This window comes from Lagenorhynchus albirostris, chromosome 2, assembly GCF_949774975.1.
Source record: "Lagenorhynchus albirostris chromosome 2, mLagAlb1.1, whole genome shotgun sequence".
Classification (NCBI taxonomy): domain Eukaryota; kingdom Metazoa; phylum Chordata; class Mammalia; order Artiodactyla; family Delphinidae; genus Lagenorhynchus; species Lagenorhynchus albirostris.
Window position 1 is genome coordinate 149,698,149 of NC_083096.1, and position 17,782 is coordinate 149,715,930.

General features: G+C 47.6%; 2 protein-coding genes across 3 annotated transcripts in view; both read right to left on the reverse strand.

Moving 5' to 3' along the window:
* The window catches only part of ARMH1 (armadillo like helical domain containing 1), an 85,719-nt gene that overhangs the window by 35,849 nt on the left and 32,088 nt on the right, over positions 1-17,782 (reverse strand). The gene's annotated exons all lie outside the window — the stretch shown is intronic.
* Positions 619-3,786, reverse strand: LOC132516231 (sal-like protein 4). 2 transcript variants are annotated; one of them, XM_060142636.1, is made up of 2 exons: positions 2,637-3,786; positions 619-1,319 (listed from the first exon to the last, which is right to left on the reverse strand). In XM_060142636.1, the coding sequence occupies exons 1-2, from the start codon at positions 3,784-3,786 to the stop codon at positions 619-621; spliced, it is 1,851 nt and encodes a 616-aa protein (XP_059998619.1). The 2 variants fall into 2 exon arrangements, with proteins under 2 accessions (XP_059998619.1, XP_059998618.1); XM_060142635.1 differs by having other exon boundaries at positions 619-3,786.

Genomic DNA, 17,782 nt, shown 5'->3' on the forward strand with positions numbered 1-17,782 from the left:
ATTTGGAATTCTACAACCTCGGCTTTAAAAAAAAAAAAAAAGTACATTCAAAAAAGAAAAGAAAAATGGGTGTAGGGTTCGGAGAATACCAAACAGGTCCCTAAACAGACGACAGACCTTGTCCATTTACCCGCATACAGTCACCGCAGAAGTAAGTATACAGTCCCCACCCACCCCTCCCCCCACCCCCCAAAGAGGCAAAACAGTTGTCTTCTCCATGGTGGTTCAACACCTTCCAACTTGAAATAGGGGACAGTCTTTGGAAACAGTTACTCTAGGTTGTACAAAGGTTTTATGTATATAGTTTGTTGCAAGTAACAAAACTACTTTGCAAGACCCGCTTCTTTCCAAAATTAAAAAAAAAAATACTAGTCTATATTTGTTTTAGTATGAATTTTTTTTTTTTGATTTTTTCTTTTTTGTTTGTTTGTTTTTGCAAAGCAGCATAGCAACATTGTGATTGTAGGATGTGCCTGAGGTTGTGGTCACAACTGTAAACATTATTTGCACATCAGGAAGAAAACTGGAGGAGATGGGGTCTTTAAGAAAAACAAACAAAAAAGGGACAGTTCTAGAGAGGTCACTGCACTACTCCTTCGACGTGCATTCTCCTGTAGCTTAGCTGACGGCGATCTTGTTTTCCTCCAGGAAGTGAGGGAACTGGTGTTTGGGGACGCTGTCGGCAGCTCCTGGCTTCTCCACCTCGGCACTGATGGCCGACTGGGAGCCATCCATCTTGGAGGTAGCGGTGTTATTCACCACGGAGCTGGCCCCCAGCGACACCGGGAGGGTGGGAATGCCACCACTCTGGATCACAGAGATTTCATTGGTCTTCATGGCCAGACCACCATTGAGCATGGTGGTGTACTGATTCCACACAACAGGGTCCACGTTCACCGAAGGGGCCAGGATTTCCTTGGGAAATATCTCGGGGACCCTCTTTCCGTCCGTTCCTAATAGAGCCATGGTGTTCTCGATGGCCAGCTTCCTGCCACGGCGTGCCGAGCTATTGTTGGCCCCGTGCGTCATATAATGGACCTTCAAGTTGCCTTTGGTGGTAAAAGCTCGCCCGCAAATGTTACACACGAAAGGCTTCTCCCCGGTGTGAGTCCGCTCGTGAATCTGAAGCGCGCTGGCAGATGAGAAGTTCTTCCCGCACCTCGTGCAGCCGTGCTGCTTGGCCTGTCGTCGGGGCTGGATGGCGAGCAAAGGTGTCACGCCTGGGGACATGGTCGCGGGACCAACGAACGCACCAGGAACTTCGACTTTGACATAGGCTGGCTGGGCTCGGATAAATGTCGGTGGGCCAGTGCTCCGACCTTCCGTCTCAGTGCGCCTGTTCTCGGAGCTGTCCACTTTGCCACCGGTATCAGGAGACTTGGACTTGACACTCTCCGCTTGGCTATTGGCTGGGGAGACTGCCTGGAAGGACGTGGTGTCCAGGACATCTGGACTTCGGCTCGGATACTCCTGGTCCCCCATCACCGAGGAGGAAGAGTCGTTGGTCAAGCCATCACTCTCCACGGAACCGTTTTCTCGGCTGCTCTGTCGCTGCAGGACAAGACCAGTGAGACCCGTCTTCCCCGGGGCATCTAGGGAAGCCACCGAGGCCAGCCCTAGAGTAGGTGATGCCGAGTGGATGCTGGGAAGGGGCATGGGGACCTTCGAGGAGCTGCCAGGGGCCTCCTGGGAGCAGACTTCGTCTACATCGATGCTTTCGACATCATCATGACAGACAACGCTTGTACTGCCATTTTCACCGACCATCATCGGCTCGGGACCCGTAAAGTCACAGGGATTCTCCGGCAGAGGCGTGTTGGGAATCTGACCTCCCATGTGCATCCGAATATGTTGCTGCAGCATGACCACGTTGGTAAACTTCTTCTGGCAGATGGGGCACGAGTGCTGCGTCTTTATGGACGTGTTGGTCCGGTGCACCCCGAGGTGCGTCTTCAGGTTGCCTTTGGTGGAGAAGGCTCGACCACAGATCTTACACTGGAACGGCCTCTCCCCGGTGTGGGTACGGTAATGCATCTTGAGGGAACTTTGGCAGCTTAAGACACGGTGGCATATGAGACATTCATTGGGGTCGGTGGTGGCCTTGTCGATGTTCTCCACCAGCTGCTGCAATTTCAGGGTCTCTGACCCCGGCTCGGGTGTCCCACTCCCTTGGAAGCCGCCAACCCTCGGGGAGTTAAGGTTGGGCCCCACCCCAGGTAGGATGCATCCATCCTCACTTTCCGGAGAAGGCCCGGGCTGCAGGTCGCTGGGCAACGGGCCACCCATGAGGTCCTTGGAGTTAGTCCCCGAAGAGAGGTTCTGAGATAGCCCTACATTGGGGGTCCCCGTCGCAAGGACGGGTTTGTTGTCTAAGGAGAGCCCGGATTCATCTACGGGGACAGGGCCAGAGAGCGCGTAGGGAAGGCCACCGCCTGCCGCCATCTTGTCGTGGAACTCAGCAAACAGCTGCGGGTTTGCCTTCACCTGGGGATGCCGATGAAAGTGCACCTTGAGGTTGCCCTTGGTGGTGAAGCGGTGACCGCAGACAGAGCACACGAAGGGTCTCTCTCCAGTGTGGGAGCGGAGGTGGATCTGCAAGGAGCTATCAGTCCCAAAAACCTTGCTACAGTACTTACACTTGTGCTTGTAGAGGACCTCGTCCTTGGGTTTGACATCTACCGGGGAGACACTCGGTGGCTTCCCTTTCCCTTTCTTGGACGGGTCTAACGCCACCGCGGAGAAGGGGCTCTGGAAGAGCACAGAGCCTGGGGCCTGAGGTAGCAACGCCCCCGGGAGACGCGACAGGACGTTGGGGAGCACCCGGGTCCCGTCTGGCTTCAGGGCGAAGGGCGTCAGCCCTGGGGACACGGAGCTGGCAGCAGAAGGGATGCTGGTGTGAGGTAGCTTGGCTGGCTTCAAGGTGTCCAGGGGCAAAGCCGGGCTCCCCGCCTTCTGGCTGAGCAGAGCCACAGCCGCCGAAACCTGCTGGGACACGTGGCCGCCCAGCGTCTTCAGGGAGTCAGCTCCGGCCACGCCGCTGGAGTGGAGGGCGTGGGAGGCCCACAGGTTCACCTGCACGCGGATCTGCTCCGTGAGCTGGATTTGCTGGAGCTGCTGCTGCTGCAGACATAGGATCTGCTCGAGGACCAAGGGGATGCTGCTGGCGCCGGGCAGCGGGGCTGGGGGCGCGTCTGCGCCCCGCTGGTTCACGGCCACCTTGGTGCCCCGTAGCGCTTGAAGCGTGACGTTGGTGTTGGCCACTTTGCCTTTGGGTAAATAGCTTATGTCCTGGGGTGTGGGTGGCAGGGCGGCCTCCGTCTTTAAGTACACGATGGACTCTGCCCCCGGCTTCTCCCTCGTGTCCCCTGAGCTGCCACCGTCCTCTCTGTGACCGTCCTTCCTGCTTGGGCTGCGTGGCTGGTGGCTCAGCACAGCCCCGGAGAAGTCTTCTGAAGGCACCGGCCCCTCGCTGTCGTTCATGATGAGGACAGGTGGATTTTTAGTGCAATTCTTCTTATGGTCTAAGAACTCCGAGAAACTGAAGAACTCGGCACAGCATTTCTCACAGATGTGAGTCTCCTCCCGCCGAGGCCTCTTTATCCCTGCTCCGTCCACGTTCACGTCATCGCCACTCCCTGGGGGGTTCATTGGAGTACCCGGCTCCCCCGCCGCCGGCGCCGCTGCGGCCGCATCTGCAAACTCCGGGGCCGGCTGCTGCGGCTGCTGCTCGCCCTGGTCCTCCTCCGAGTTGATGTGTTGGGGTTTCGCCTGCTTGCGCCTCGACATGGTGCGAGCATCGGGGCGCCTGGAGAGCCGCGGTTATTTGCCCACTCCGCCACAAATTCCTGGAGTTGGGAAATTTACCCCCCTTCGGCCGGAACGCGCATGTCCCAGTAATTATTATTATCAATAATGCATTGCGATTTGGCAGGTGGATTCTTAACCACTACGCCACCAGGGAAGTCCCACCTTTTATTTTCTTGTCAGGAGCTTTTACCCAGTAAGAACATGTTTAGGGGTCATTCTCTACAATGGAAGACAGGTTTTTGTTGGCAGGTACAAAGGCACCACAAACGTTGGGGGACCAACGAGTATATGGGAGGATGGGCATGCATGGTACACACATACACGTTCCTCCCCAGTTTAAGGAAATCTTTTGTGTCTTGGCAAAGACTTTCGTGGAGAGAAACACTTGAGAATTGGTAGTGGAGTCTTTTGAGGTTTTACTTAAATAAGGGTAAGTATGTGGGATTTCAAAGACAAATGGCTGATGTGTAGAACTAGAAAGAGGTGCGTAGTTAAGAGATAGAAGATGCAGCCAACTTGTTGTTTTAGAAAGCAGTTCCAAGTTTAAGTTGTAGGTTGGGAACTGCGTTCTCTGATTCCCTGCCCCCAGCTGTAAGTGAGGCTCTAGAGAAGTTATATAGCAATCTTACTCATGAACACAGATGCAAAAATTCTACACAAAATATTAGCAAATTGAGTCTAGCAGTGTGTAAAAGGAATAATGTGCCATCTAGCAATGCACATATATGATCTTAATAGAAAGAAAGTTTGAGAAAATTGAATCTCAGTGTGGTAAGAGCTATCTACCAAAAACTATAGCAAAGGTCATACCTAATAGATGAAATCTTGGAAACTTTCCGTCTTAGATGAGAAGGCAACGTCCCACACATTCCTCTCCACAAAATCTTTAGTAAAAGGTAAAAGACAAGTGATCTGGGACTTCCCTGGTGGCACAGTGGTTAAGAATCCGCCTGCCAATGCAGGGGACACGGGTTCGAGCCCTGGCCTGGGAAGATCCCACGCGCCGCGGAGCAACTAAGCCCGTGCGCCACAACTACTGAGCCTGCGTGCTAGAGCCCGCAAGCCACAACTACTGAGCCCACGTGCCTCAACTACTGAGCCAGCGCTCCACAACAAGAGAAGCCACTGCAACGAGAAGCCCACGCACCACAACGAAGACCCAAAGGAAGCCGAAAAAACAAAAAAGGACAAGTGATGTGAAGAGAGGCCAGAGTACACTTAGCTACATTTGCCACTCTCTCCTTAACTGATTGTAACTCTCCAAGACTGGTGTCTATTCCTATGCTATGGCCGCTCCTCCAGGAAAATCTGTGAAAGGGATTTTTGGAAAAGATGTACTCTTTTTTTCTAATCTCTGGAAGAGTTTAAGACTAGAAATTTTTCTTGAATGTTTGATAGAATTCTCTGAAGCTTCTGGTCTTACGGGAAAAATTAATTATTGATTCATTTTCTTTAATGCTTAGAGGACAGTTTGGGTTTTCTACTTCTCGAGTATGTTTTGGTAAATTATATTTTCTCTCTCTTTTCATCTAAATTTTCAAACATATTGCAAGAAGTTTTCATTATGTTATTAAAAAATCATTTTAATGAATGTACCATCTATAATGATGTCTCCTTTTATAGTCATCATATTGATTATATGGGTTTTCCCTTTTTGCATCAGTTCCCTTTACCCCCAAGTCCCATGGGAGTAACACAGATGAACGCCTGCTTATGCAATGGATTTTATTACAAAGAGGAACCCTGATTTCAGAGAACCTGAATGTTATATAGCAGTCAGTAAGCATGCCTTCCCTTTGCTCTAAAGGGGAAATTATCTTTCTTTTCTTTTTTTTTTATGGACTTTATTATTATTTATTTGTCTATTTATTTGTTTATTTATTTATTTATGGCTGCATTGGGTCTTCGTTGCTGCACGCGGGCTTTCTCTAGTTGCGGCAAGCGTGGGCTATTCTTCATTGCAGTGCACGGGCTTCTCATCGTGGTGGCTTCTCTTGTTGCAGAACATGGGTTCTAGGTGCGCGGGCTTCAGTAGCTGTGTCACGCAGGCTCAACAGTTGTGGCACACAGTCTTAGTTGCTCGTGGCATGTGGGATCTTCTCGAACCAGGGATCAAACCTGTGTCCCCTGCATTGGCAGGCAGATTCTTAACCACTGCGCCACCAGGGAAGTGTCGAAACTATCTTTATTTTCCAACGCTCTTTGCTAAACAAACATCCTTGAAAAGATAGTCTGGAACAAAGAACTGTAATTATTTCATTTACAAGGTATGCAGAAATGTGAAAGACCTGTAGAGAATTGTCTCCTAGGATTATTTTTCTTTTGCTAGAAGTAATCCTTTAGCAGACACAGTGGCTCTGTTCCTGAATTTAGGGGGAAAGCATTAGTCTTTCGTTATTAAGTATAATGTTAGCTGTAGATTTCTTTTTGTAGATGCTTTTTATCAACCTGAGGAAGTTCTTCTCTCACCCTTTCTTTTTTTCCTTCCTTTTATTTTATTTTTTTCCCCGGCGTGCCTCATGGCTTGTGGAATCATAGTTCCCCAACCAGGAATTGAACCTGGGCCCTTGGCAGTGAAAGTGTGGAGTCCTAACCACTGAAGAACCAGGGAATTCCCGGGGAAGCTCTTCTCTAGTCCTATTTTTCTGAGGATTTTAAATTACGAATGAGCTTTGAATTTTGTCACATGCATTTTCTGCAATGATTGATATACAATAATGTGATTTTCCTTCTTTAGTCTGTTAATTTGCTAGATAAAATTGGTTGACTTTAGGGTATTGAACCAGCCTTGTATTCCTGGAGTGAACCCAGTTGGTCTCAGCCTGTTCTTCCCAATCAAAGAATCAAAGAGTTACTCTCCCACGCGGAAGATCCTCAAGGATGTGTAGTGCCACCTCTTCCAGTGCTTGGTACTCTGGGGACAGGCCTCTGGGACAGCCCCTTTCCTCTGTGGGCCAACCTGATTCAGAAACAGCTGGCCACTGCTTCGGCACTTTCTCTTTCATCCAGGCCTCCTGGGATAGCCCTCATAATCCCAACTACACCCAACGCAACCTCTTATTGCTCAGATATGTTTCTAATCTGGAATCACAGAGCCAGCAACCCTGTGGAGGGAAAGGGTCCAGGACATTGAGCCTCCCTGTCTTCACCCATATGCTCTCCCACCTGGATAAAAATGCAGCCTAGGATGCCTCTGGCCACTTGGCATCTATAGCCTGGTGCTATAATCTTCCTCACTTGTTCTTTTATTGTTTGATTGTGAAACCTTTTCTTCCTTTTTCTTGAATTAGTGCTGCTTGGTTTTGGGGTCTGAGTGGTTGGCTCCTCCTCATATCTGACTATAGGGGCGTGGTCAGCTGCAGCACAGCTCTCAGTAGTAGCTGGGCTCTTCCCAGGCACAAGTACTAAATGCTTGAGCCTTCACTGATTATGTAGCTGCTCCTTGATTATGAATGGGGATCCTTGGCAAAATGAAGATTTATTCACTGAATCATTGTTGTGTTTTTGGGTTTTTTTGGCTGTGCCACTCAGCTTGTGGGATCTTAGTTCCCCAATCAGGGATCAAACCCGGGCCACGGCAGTGAAAGCACCGAGTCCTAACTGCTGGACCGCTAGGGAATTCCCCAATGAATCACTTTTTTTAAAAAAAATAAACTTATTCATTTACTTTTATTTTTGGATGTGTTGGCTCTTTGTTTCTGCGTGTGGGCTTTTCTCTAGTTGTGGTGAGCGGGGCCTACTCTTCGTTGCGGGCTTCTCATTGGGTGGCTTCTCTCGTTGCAGAGCACGGGCTCTAGGCGCGTGGGCTTCAGGAGTTGTGGCCCTCGGGCTCAGTAGTTGTGGCTCACGGGCTCTAGCGCACAGGCTCAGTAGCTGTAGCGCACGGGCTTAGTTGCTCCGTGGCATGTGGGATCTTCCCGGACCAGAGATTGAACCTGTGTCCCCTGCATTGGCAGGCAGATTCTTAAACACTGTGCCACCAAGGAAGCCCCCACTGAATCACTTTTGATTGAGTTTTAAATTTCACAGGTGACACTGTTTACACCCAAAGTGGAAGTGCTAGTCCCTGCCCAGATATCTCCACAAGAACCACAGCCAGTTACAACTCTATACACCGTGCAAATTACTCAGCATAGCTGACTCATTCAGAAAGCAAAGGGAACAGGAGACCGCTGCCATTGGCAGCTTTGCCTGAAGCCTGTGGTGTTGACAACACCCAACTGTCCTAAATTGAAGCAGCCACTGCTTTATTCATTGGCTGATTCATTCATCTAACAAAATGATTATTGAGCAACTTCTCTGTGCCGGATCCCTGGGCTATGAGGAGGTCTAACATACAATCCCTGCCCTCAGGGACCACACAGTCCATTGGAGAGTACCAGTAAAGAAACTGGCATTTATGATTTGGTGTGAAAAGAGCCATGGGAACACAAAGGAAGCCAGGCTGGTGTGAGGGCCTGTTGAGGTCGTGGGGGATAGAGAATCAGGAGAAGACTTCCCTGGAGAAGGTGGCAGGTGAACTGGCAAGGCCATGGGGAGGAGAGAAGGACTGGGAGGGAGAATGTGGCGAGTGCCATGTTGGATGGTGTGTGCCACTCTGGTAGCCAGGCAAACAGGGAGGTGTGGCTGGGATGCAGCACGGTGGGTCATGGAGTGAAAGCTAAGGCTGTGTAGGCAGGCCAGCCCCAGCTTCTGGAGGCTTTGCATGTGCCAACTACCCTGTAGAGGAGATGTTTTCTCATCTTTCATTTCAGGGAAGACTAAGACTCAGAAAGATTGACAAGCTTGCCCAAGTTCAAACAGCTAATGAGTAGTGAAATAACTCTGTTGGATTCTAAACCTCATATTCTTCACCGTTAAACTAAGCTCCACGGCAACCTCTCTGGTGGAGGACCAGGAAAATAGACTGTGTGGGTACCATGCTGGAGAGATGGAGATCAGTGTAGATGTGAGAAATACAAAGACCTGAATTATAGCAGTGGAGACAGAATGGAGAAGGCAGAACAGGTCTGAATGATATTAAGGAATTAGAGTTGACTGGTCTTGTTAGAAGTTGGTTTAAGGTGGGAAGCAGGAAGAGATGACAATTACCCACATGTCTAACCTGGGTGATTGGATGCTTTTTGCTGAGATTGGGACCTCGGAGAATGACAGGTTTGGAGCAGGAATACCAGGAGTCTAATTTTTTTTAACACCTTTATTGGAGTATAATTGCTTTACAATGGTGTGTTAGTTTCTGCTGTATAACAAAGTGAATCAGCTGTACCTATACATATGTCCCCATATCCCCTCCCTCTTGTGTCTCCCTCCCACCCTCCTTATCCCACCCCTCTAGCTGGTCACAAAGCACCGAGCTGATCTCCCTGTGCTATGCAGCTGCTTCCCACTAGCTATTTTACATTTGGTAGTGTATATATGTCAATGTCACACTCTCACTTCGTCCCAGCTTACCCTTCCCCCACCCCGTGTCCTCAAGTCCATTATGTACATCTGTGTCTTTATTCCTGTCCTGCCCCTAGGTTCATCAGAACCATTTTTTTTTTTTAGATTCCATATATATGTGTTAGCATACGGTATTTGTCTTTCTCTTTCTGACTTACTTCACTCTGTATGACAGCAGGAGTCTAATTCTGAACATGGTCAGTGACATCCAAGGGGAGATGTCCAGAAGGTAGGTGGGTATGAGGGTCAGGCTCTCGGGCTCAGGAGAGAGGTCTGAGCTGCACAGTGGTCACTCAGCCACTCTGCACTTCATCCATAAAATGGGAATAATAGTGATATCTGCCGCATCAGCTTGTTGTGAGGACTAAATGAGTAATGAGCTAGAGCAGTACTCAGTATATAGTCAATACTCTATAAAAGTGAGCTATTATTGTTTCTACCATTCTGGGTGGTAATTAAAACCATGGGAGTGGATGAGGTACCACAGAATCAAAAGGAAGAGAAGAGAAGAAGACCTGGCATTGATTCCTAGGAGAAAAAGAAACCAACACTTAAGGGACTGGTGGAGGAAAAGGGATGTATGAAGGGCTGAGAAATAGTTTCCAGAGAGATAGGAGGAAGACAGGAAAGTGTGGGGTCTGGGAAGGAAGGGATCAGAGTCCTCAGGGAGGAGGGTGGGATCAGGAGGGTTTGTAGTTTGAGAGTTCATGCCCAGTGAGGCTGAGAAGCAGCTCTGCAGGACCTATGCCCATTCATTGGACAAATAACAGATTGGGTATGTGTCAGCTACAGTCAGCACCAGTGCTGACTGAAACTGCAGTAAACAAAACAGATGCAAGGAGCATGCCACCGACACTCGATGGAAACTGGAGTGCAAGGGGAAGGATCCCTCCAATCCAAAGAGGAACCACGGAACCCACAGCCTGTCAGCACCAGAAGAAAGCTCTGTGATCACCTGTCTGATAGATGCAGAAACCCAGAACAAAGACTTGCCCAGGGAATTGCAGTGAATGGGAGACAGAGCTGTAGCACCAGGCTTCGTATTCATGTGGCAGACATGCCTCAGAAATGGCATGGCACCTGGGAATTGTGGCTCTGTCAGGCAACCGTTGCCAAGGCACTCAGCACTGATGAGGTTGGTTTTGCAATTCTTTGCTCCTAGAGCCTGGGAAAACCAGTGCCCCCGTTCTTTGTCCTCACATCCAGACAAGACTGCCACCTGCTGGCCACACTAAAGAAGTGCACCTCAGTGCCATCCATGCACAGCTTTGCTTCCTTTTACAGCAGAGTTGAGGGTATGAATAAGTTGGGCAAATTGCACTGTTGTAAGGAAAAGACCAGTGCCAGGCATCTTCCTGACCAATTACATCCTGCCTTTGATTTCTGTACATTTCTCCACCTCTTTTACCAAATCCTGTTCAAAGCCCAAAGTTGAAACATTAAAAATATATTTTATGCAGTATTTTGTTTTAAAAAGCCAGGCAAGGGACTTCCCTGGTGGCGCTGTGGTTAAGACTCCGTCTGCCAATGCAGGAGACGCGGGTTCGAGCCCTGGTCCGGGAAGATCCCACATGCCGCGGAGCAACAAAACCCGTGAGCCACAACTACTGAGCCTGTGCTCCAGAGCCAGCCAGCCACAACTACGGAGCCCGTGTGCCACAACTACTGAAGCCCACGCGCCTAGAGCCCATGCTCCACAACAAAAAGAAGCCACCGCAGTGAGAAGCCCGCGCACCGCATCGAAGAGTAGCCCCCGCTCGCCGCAACTAGAGAAAGCCCGGGTGCAGCAACGAAGACCCAACGCAGCCAAAATAAATAAATAAGTAAATAAATAAATTTATTAAAAAGAAAAAAAAGCCAAGCAACAAGGTAATTAGTGTTATGTGCTATGGTGGTATACCTGTTGCTGAATCAATAATTACCAAGGTGTGTCTCCCACTGGTATCTGCCCTTCTGGGCTGGTCTCGCCAAGCCCAACCAGCCTGTGTGCTGGTGCTTAGAAGCATCCCTGTCGAGCGGCACACCCCACACCAGGTGCAGGGTGGGGTGAGGGGAGACAGTATCAGGCCCTGGCGGACACAGTGTTTAGGGCCAGGCCAACTGGGCAATTAGAAACAAGTTTTTCCCAAGGACTTTCTATTTTTAAAAAACTCTGGAAGACTGTATAATAAAACTTATAAATGCTAAGTTAAGTGTCGCAGTTGAAGGGCTCATGTAATTTTGGAGAAATATGTATCTTTTAAAAACATTCAGTAGGTTTTTATGTGAAACTGTCCTTTAGTGTCAGAGCCTTGTGACCGTTGTTCATTGAAGTTACACAAGACCTGTGCCTCTTACACAGCAGGAAAGGCTGACACTACTCCCCGTGTCAACTCAGAGGAGGAAACAAGGGCACAAGGTTCTACGGGGCAAAAGCTGTAGTTTAAAAAATGAAATCTTTTAGTATTTGCTTGACCTTGTGAAGGGCATGAAGCTGAGACACATAATTTTTAAAACTATGTTTTATTGTAATAATAATGATGTTGTCTATCCTCAGGTTTTGTGTGCTGCTCCAAACTGGTAAAAACAAAGAAGAAAGTCTTGTTCTCGTAACACTGGGGAGACAAGAGTGTGGTGGTGAGGAGATGGGTGCAGGAGTCAGACTGTCTGGGTGACCCACAACTTTCCAACTTAACATCTTTGAGACTTTGGACAGGCTATTTAATTGCTCTGTGCCTCGGTTTCCTCACCTGTAAACCAGGGATGATAATACTACGTACTCCTCAGAATTATCCTGAGTGTCACTGGAAATGATGAAAGAGCTAGAACAGTGCCTGGCACATAGTCATCCTCAGTCACTGGTAGTGATCACCAGTTATTATTACTATGATTATTGCTTCTGTAACAAAGTTCTAGGACAGCAGGGACTTTGTTTCATTTGTCACTATATACACAGTGCCCAGCCCAGTGCCTGCTCTTGTTGAATAAGTAAATGAATGAATGAAAAACTTAAGTTATTTAAAAGTAAACCAACAAAGTACATTATCAAAAAAGTGAAAAGATAACAACAGAATGGGAGAAACCATTCTAGTATCCAGAATACATAAAGAACTCTTAAAATTCAACAGCAAAAAGACAACCCAAGTTTTAAAATGGGCATAGGATTTGAATAGATAGTTCTTCAAGGAAGAAACATAAACATCAACAAGCACACGAAAAGACGTTCAACATCTTTAGTCATTAGGTAAATGCAAATCAAAAACTGCAATGAGGTACCACCACTCCACATCCACTAGGATAGCTATATATATATATTTGGACAATAACAAGTGTGGGCAAGGATATGGAGAAATTGGAACACTCAAACATTGCTGGTGGGAATGTAAAATGGTTCAGTTGCTGTGGAAAACAGTTTGATGGTTCCTCAAAAGATTAAATGGAATTACCATATGACCTGGCAAATCCACTCCTAGGTGTATACCCAAAAGAACTGCAAACAGGCACTCAAACAAATACATGTGCATGTATGTTCATAGAAGCTCTATTCACAATAGCCAAAAGGTGGAAACAGCTCAAATGTCCATCAGCAGATGAATGGAGAGACAAATTGTGGTATATCCATACAATGGAATATTATTCAGCCATAATAAAGAACAAAGTACTGGGATTCTCTGGTGGTCCAGTGGTTAGGACTCAGCGCTTTCACTGTGGTGGCCTGGGTTCAATCCCTGGTCGGGGAACTAAGATTCTGCAAGCCGTGCAGTGCAACCGAAAAAGAAAAGAAAAGAAAAGAATAAAGTACTGATACATGCTACCACGTAGATGAACCTCAAAAACAGTATGCTAAGCAAAAGAAGCCTGATACCAAGTTCATATAGTGTATGATTCCACTTTTATGAAATATCTGGCATAGGTGGATCCATAGAGACAAGATTGATGGTCTCCAGCAGGTGAGGGGAGGGGTGGTGGTCAGGGTAGGTCCCTGACTAGGAATCAAAGCCCGGCCCCCTGCATTGGGAGTGCGGAGTCTTAGCCACTGGACCGCCAGGGAAGTCCCAATCACACTTCTTAGTATTAGGAATCTACATAACTTCACAGAACAAAGAACCTCAGGAAAATTAACAACGATGTTCTTGCCCATCGCCAGTCTCTCCAGGTCTCTGGAGGACAGGGGAAGAGATGTTACACATTTGAAGACTCGTCTGTGTCTGTCCTGTTTGGTCACTTAGGGCCACTCTTTCCCTGCACTAACATTTCTAGAGGAGTCCACTGTGTCAGTGAATGCAGTTTGCTTAGGCATGAATCCTGCTGTTGTACTTTGTGGCTGATAAGCCACACTTCCAACTTCACTATAGGAAACAGGATCATTTTATGAGTGTGTCAAGTTAATCATAGGTTGTAGGTCAATTAGAAAAAAAAATTATTCTCCAAATGACCATTTTTCCAAATTCGCAAACATTTCCATTTTACCATAAACTTGTTTCTTAGAGCTATCTGTTAAATTTTCAGCAATTTTTATCAGATGGTACAGTGGTTTTAAAACATGTCCACAAAGTTTTTAGTATGTTTCCTTTCAAGAGGTGGCGCCCAATTCTTCTCCCCTTGAGTGTGGGCTCAACTTAGTGACTGGCTTCCAATGAACAGAGTGAAACAGAAGTGACATGTGCAACTTCTGAGATTAGATAATGAAAGATATTGGGGCTTCCTCTTTGCTCTCTCTTGCATCACTCGCTCTGGGAGAAGCCAGCTGACATGTCAGGACACTCAAGCAGCCCTATAGCGAGGTCCACATGGTGAAGAACGGAGGCTTCCTGCCAACAACCAGCACTAACTTGCCAGGCGTGTAAGTGAGCCACCCTGGAAGCCTGTCCTCCAGACCAGATCATGCCTTCGGATGACTACAGCCCCAGCTGACTGCCTGACTGCAGTCTCATGACACACCCTGAGCCAGAATCATTCATTTAAGCTGCTCCCAGATTCCTGACAAAAACTGTGGGAGATAATAAATGTTTATTTTTTTTAGTCACTGGGTTTTAGGATAATTTGTTATATAGCAATAGGTAATGAATATAGATGGACAGATTTAACAGCTTTTGCGGATTTCTGCAAAGTTTGAATATAATGCCTTTCATGTGGCCTTCATAGCAGCATTTTAAGGAATCTTCATTTGTCTCTGCCCAAGCTCTCTGTAGCTGCAGTGGCAGGGAGTAGGGGCAAGGAGGGGGGACCTGGTGAGGAAATTTGCTGGAGGTCACCATGCTACATGGCCTAGACTGCCCATCCTTGGGAGAAGAGGGGATGGGGAGGGGGTGGGGCAGAGAAAGGGAGGGCAAGGGTCAGAGAAGGGGACCAACCAAGGGCAGAAAATGGTACTGAGGGGCCGAGAGAGGCTGAGACCCCTGAGAACTCAGAAGTTCCGGCTTCTCCCAGCTCTCCTAGGCCCTACCAATACAACCAAGAGGAACTGCTATGCACTTTAAATATTTTAAACATTTAAAGTAAACATTTTCAGTAAATTGGTAATTTGGTGAATTGGGTACTCAGCAAATTGGTCATCTGGCCAGTTGATTTTTGGGTAAGCATACGCTTGGCAAATTAATTTACAATAATTTGTCTGTTTCTAATTAAGTCATACATAGTAATTTTTATGTTCCTAAGGTAATAATTTATTTGTAACAGATACTAATATATGTACACACACATATATATTTCAAATTCCCAACAGAATTAATTTCTCCTTCCAAAAAATGTTGTGACTTTGACATTTCTCTTCTCCAGGGAGGGAGACCAGTGAGTGAATACTTCTGTGGCTTTAGACTGCTCGTCATGATTAAGTCCCTGCCTGCCACTAATTCCATTATAAATCGAGATAAATTCCAGGCAGGACCACTTTGGAGAAGTCCTCCCTTAATTTTAATTTTGACTCTTTTAGACTGAATGGAATCATCATTAAAAGAAATTCTGAAGTCTTAATTCCATGAAAAAAAACCCAAAAACAAACAATCCTCAGAAATTAGCAGATGTAAGTGTCAGAACCCTTTCCCTGGTTATTTCTACTTCAAAGTGAAGAACAGACAAGAATGGGCAATCAGAATCTGCTGCAGTGGGGACCAGAAAGCCATTACTTGGTCCCAGGTTTCCTCTTCCACTCTTTTGTAGGAACCTGGAAGGGCAGGGCTTTCCCCACGACCTTCAACGTGGGGCTCCCTGACCCACCCCTCCTCCAGGGGCCCCTGCATGGGTATGGAGGAGATGTAATGTTACAAAACCCAGCTTGGCCAGACAAACATATTTCAGGAAACTGCATGAAAATATGGAGAAAGGGGAGAAAAAGGAAGAAAGAGAAGCTTATCCCACCTAGACAGACATGGAGCCACCACAACATATGTGCCCCACACGGCCCACTGCAGTGGTTTTAAAACTCGGCCACAAAATCATTTGATCCCCCTCCCATCAAGATGTGGGATCTACTTGCTTCCTTTGAATCTGGCCAGGAAGTGATGCTATGTGACTTAAGAAGCTATGTTGGGCTTCCTTGGTGGCACAGTGGTTAAGAATCTGCCTGACAATGCAGGGGACACAGGTTCGATCCCTGGTCCGGGAAGATCCCACATGCCGCGGACCAAGTAAGCCCCTGCACCACAACTACTGAGCCTGTACTCTAGAGCCGCGAGCCACAACTACTGAGCCCGCGTGCCTAGAGCCTGTGCTCCGCAACAAGAGAAGCCACTGCAATGAGAAGCCCGTGCACCGCAACGAAGAGCAGCCCCCGGTCGCTGCAACTAGAGAAAGCCTGCACACAGCAACAAAGACCTAACACAGCCAAAAATAAAATAAATAAAATAAATAAATTTATTATAAAAAAAAACCTAGGTCAGGAAAGGCTACGTAGCTTCAGTCTGCAATGTCTTGGAAGCTCACTCAAGATTCCTCTTGGAATCTGGCCACCAAGCTGAGAGAAGCCTAAGCTACAGGGAGAGGCCACATGTAGGTGCTGCAGTGCACAGTCCCAGCTCTGAGTCCCACCTTCAAGACCCAGAAGATCCCAGCCTCCTTGTGCTGCTCAAGGCTTGGTCTTGGGTGAGGCAAGTGAAACATTTGCCTCTGATGCAAAATTTAAGGGAGAGATCAAAATCCAGTAATCAAGATAGATACTTTTTAATGCAATTTAAAAAATCAATGCAAAAAAAATGAATGAAGAACGACCTATCAAAATGTTAAATAAAAACAGTAAGAGTGCCATGTGGAGCCATGTTGGAGCCCGAGACAAAAGGAAAAATCAGTAAGAGTGATCCTCACTCGAGTTCCTGCTGTGATCCCAGCTGTCTTCCAGCTGAGGCCCCAGGAATCATGGAGCAGAGGTAATCCATCTCTGCTGTGTCGTGTTCAAATTCCTGACCTGCATACTATGTGAGAATAAAATAGTGATAGTTTTACAACACTAAAACTGGGGTGGCTTGTTATAAGAAATAGGTAGCCAGAATACCCCCCCGCCCCCCCGCTCGAGAGCCTTATCATCTCCTACCTTCCTTCTCCTTTTCCTCCTCCGAACCTTGCGCCTTGGCCCTAAGAACTCTCAGAAAGTAAAGAGTCACTTAAGATACACAGCTTCCACTTAGCCATCTGGGCTGAAAAAACTAGGTATTTCAAATTTTATTCCCAATATGATGGAAGATTCCAAAATGGAAAAATGAGGAGCTAGAGGGGAACTTGGGGTCAAGGAGGTGGCCTGTGACGGGAGTAGGGACACTCTGTTGTAATGGGAAAGAGAGTAGAGGAGGTGGGTGACAGGCCAGGCAGGTTGGTAGGTTTGGAGGGGGGAAGGTCTCAATGGAAAAGGAGGTGAGGTCATCTCCTGGCTCCTCCATCACGGACGCCCACTGCGAGGGAAAGTGTCACCAGGCCCACCGAACCTCTCCACCTCCTGTTTTCACGGGACTCCCCCTGAGAATCCACTTTCCCTGGAGCCTTCTTAGGGAAGGATGTCGTCCCCCGCCCCATGCAGCACGCAGGGTAGAGAGCATGGCCTCCGTAACTTCCTCCTTCCAAACCATTCCTTTTTCTCCTCAAATACAAACAAACAAACACAGACAAAACCCTAGTACTTGGCATAGTACTTGGCACACCACAGATGTTCAATTAATACTTGTTTTTAAAAAACAAGCCCTTATAAAGCTTAGTCCCTTCAGCTGTATCACTGGCTCCCCCTGATGTTGCCACCATCCTGGGGGAGCTCCACCTTGGTCTTGCAATTTGGTGTCCTCAAACTCAGAGAAATTCATCTCTGATCCTCTCCGGTCATCAGTGTTAGGCCCCACCTAAGACCTGTCAGACTTTCCCTCCCCTTCCTCTGGAGGAGTCGCCGTGAAAACTGAGAACCATATTCTTGCCCTTAACTTCCACTCCACCAATCGTGTGAAATAGTTCCCCCTGGTGGACGATCAATGCACATGCATGCTCTATATTCCCAGGGACACGAAGACTATTTTACTTTTTTTTTTTTTTTGCGTGCGGAGCACAGGCTCCGGACGCGCAGACTCAGCGGCCATGGCTC

Excerpts from the sequence above, each read along its gene's own strand:
- LOC132516231 (XM_060142635.1), bottom strand. The coding sequence starts at position 3,786 with ATGTCGAGGCGCAAGCAGGCGAAACCCCAACACATCAACTCGGAGGAG.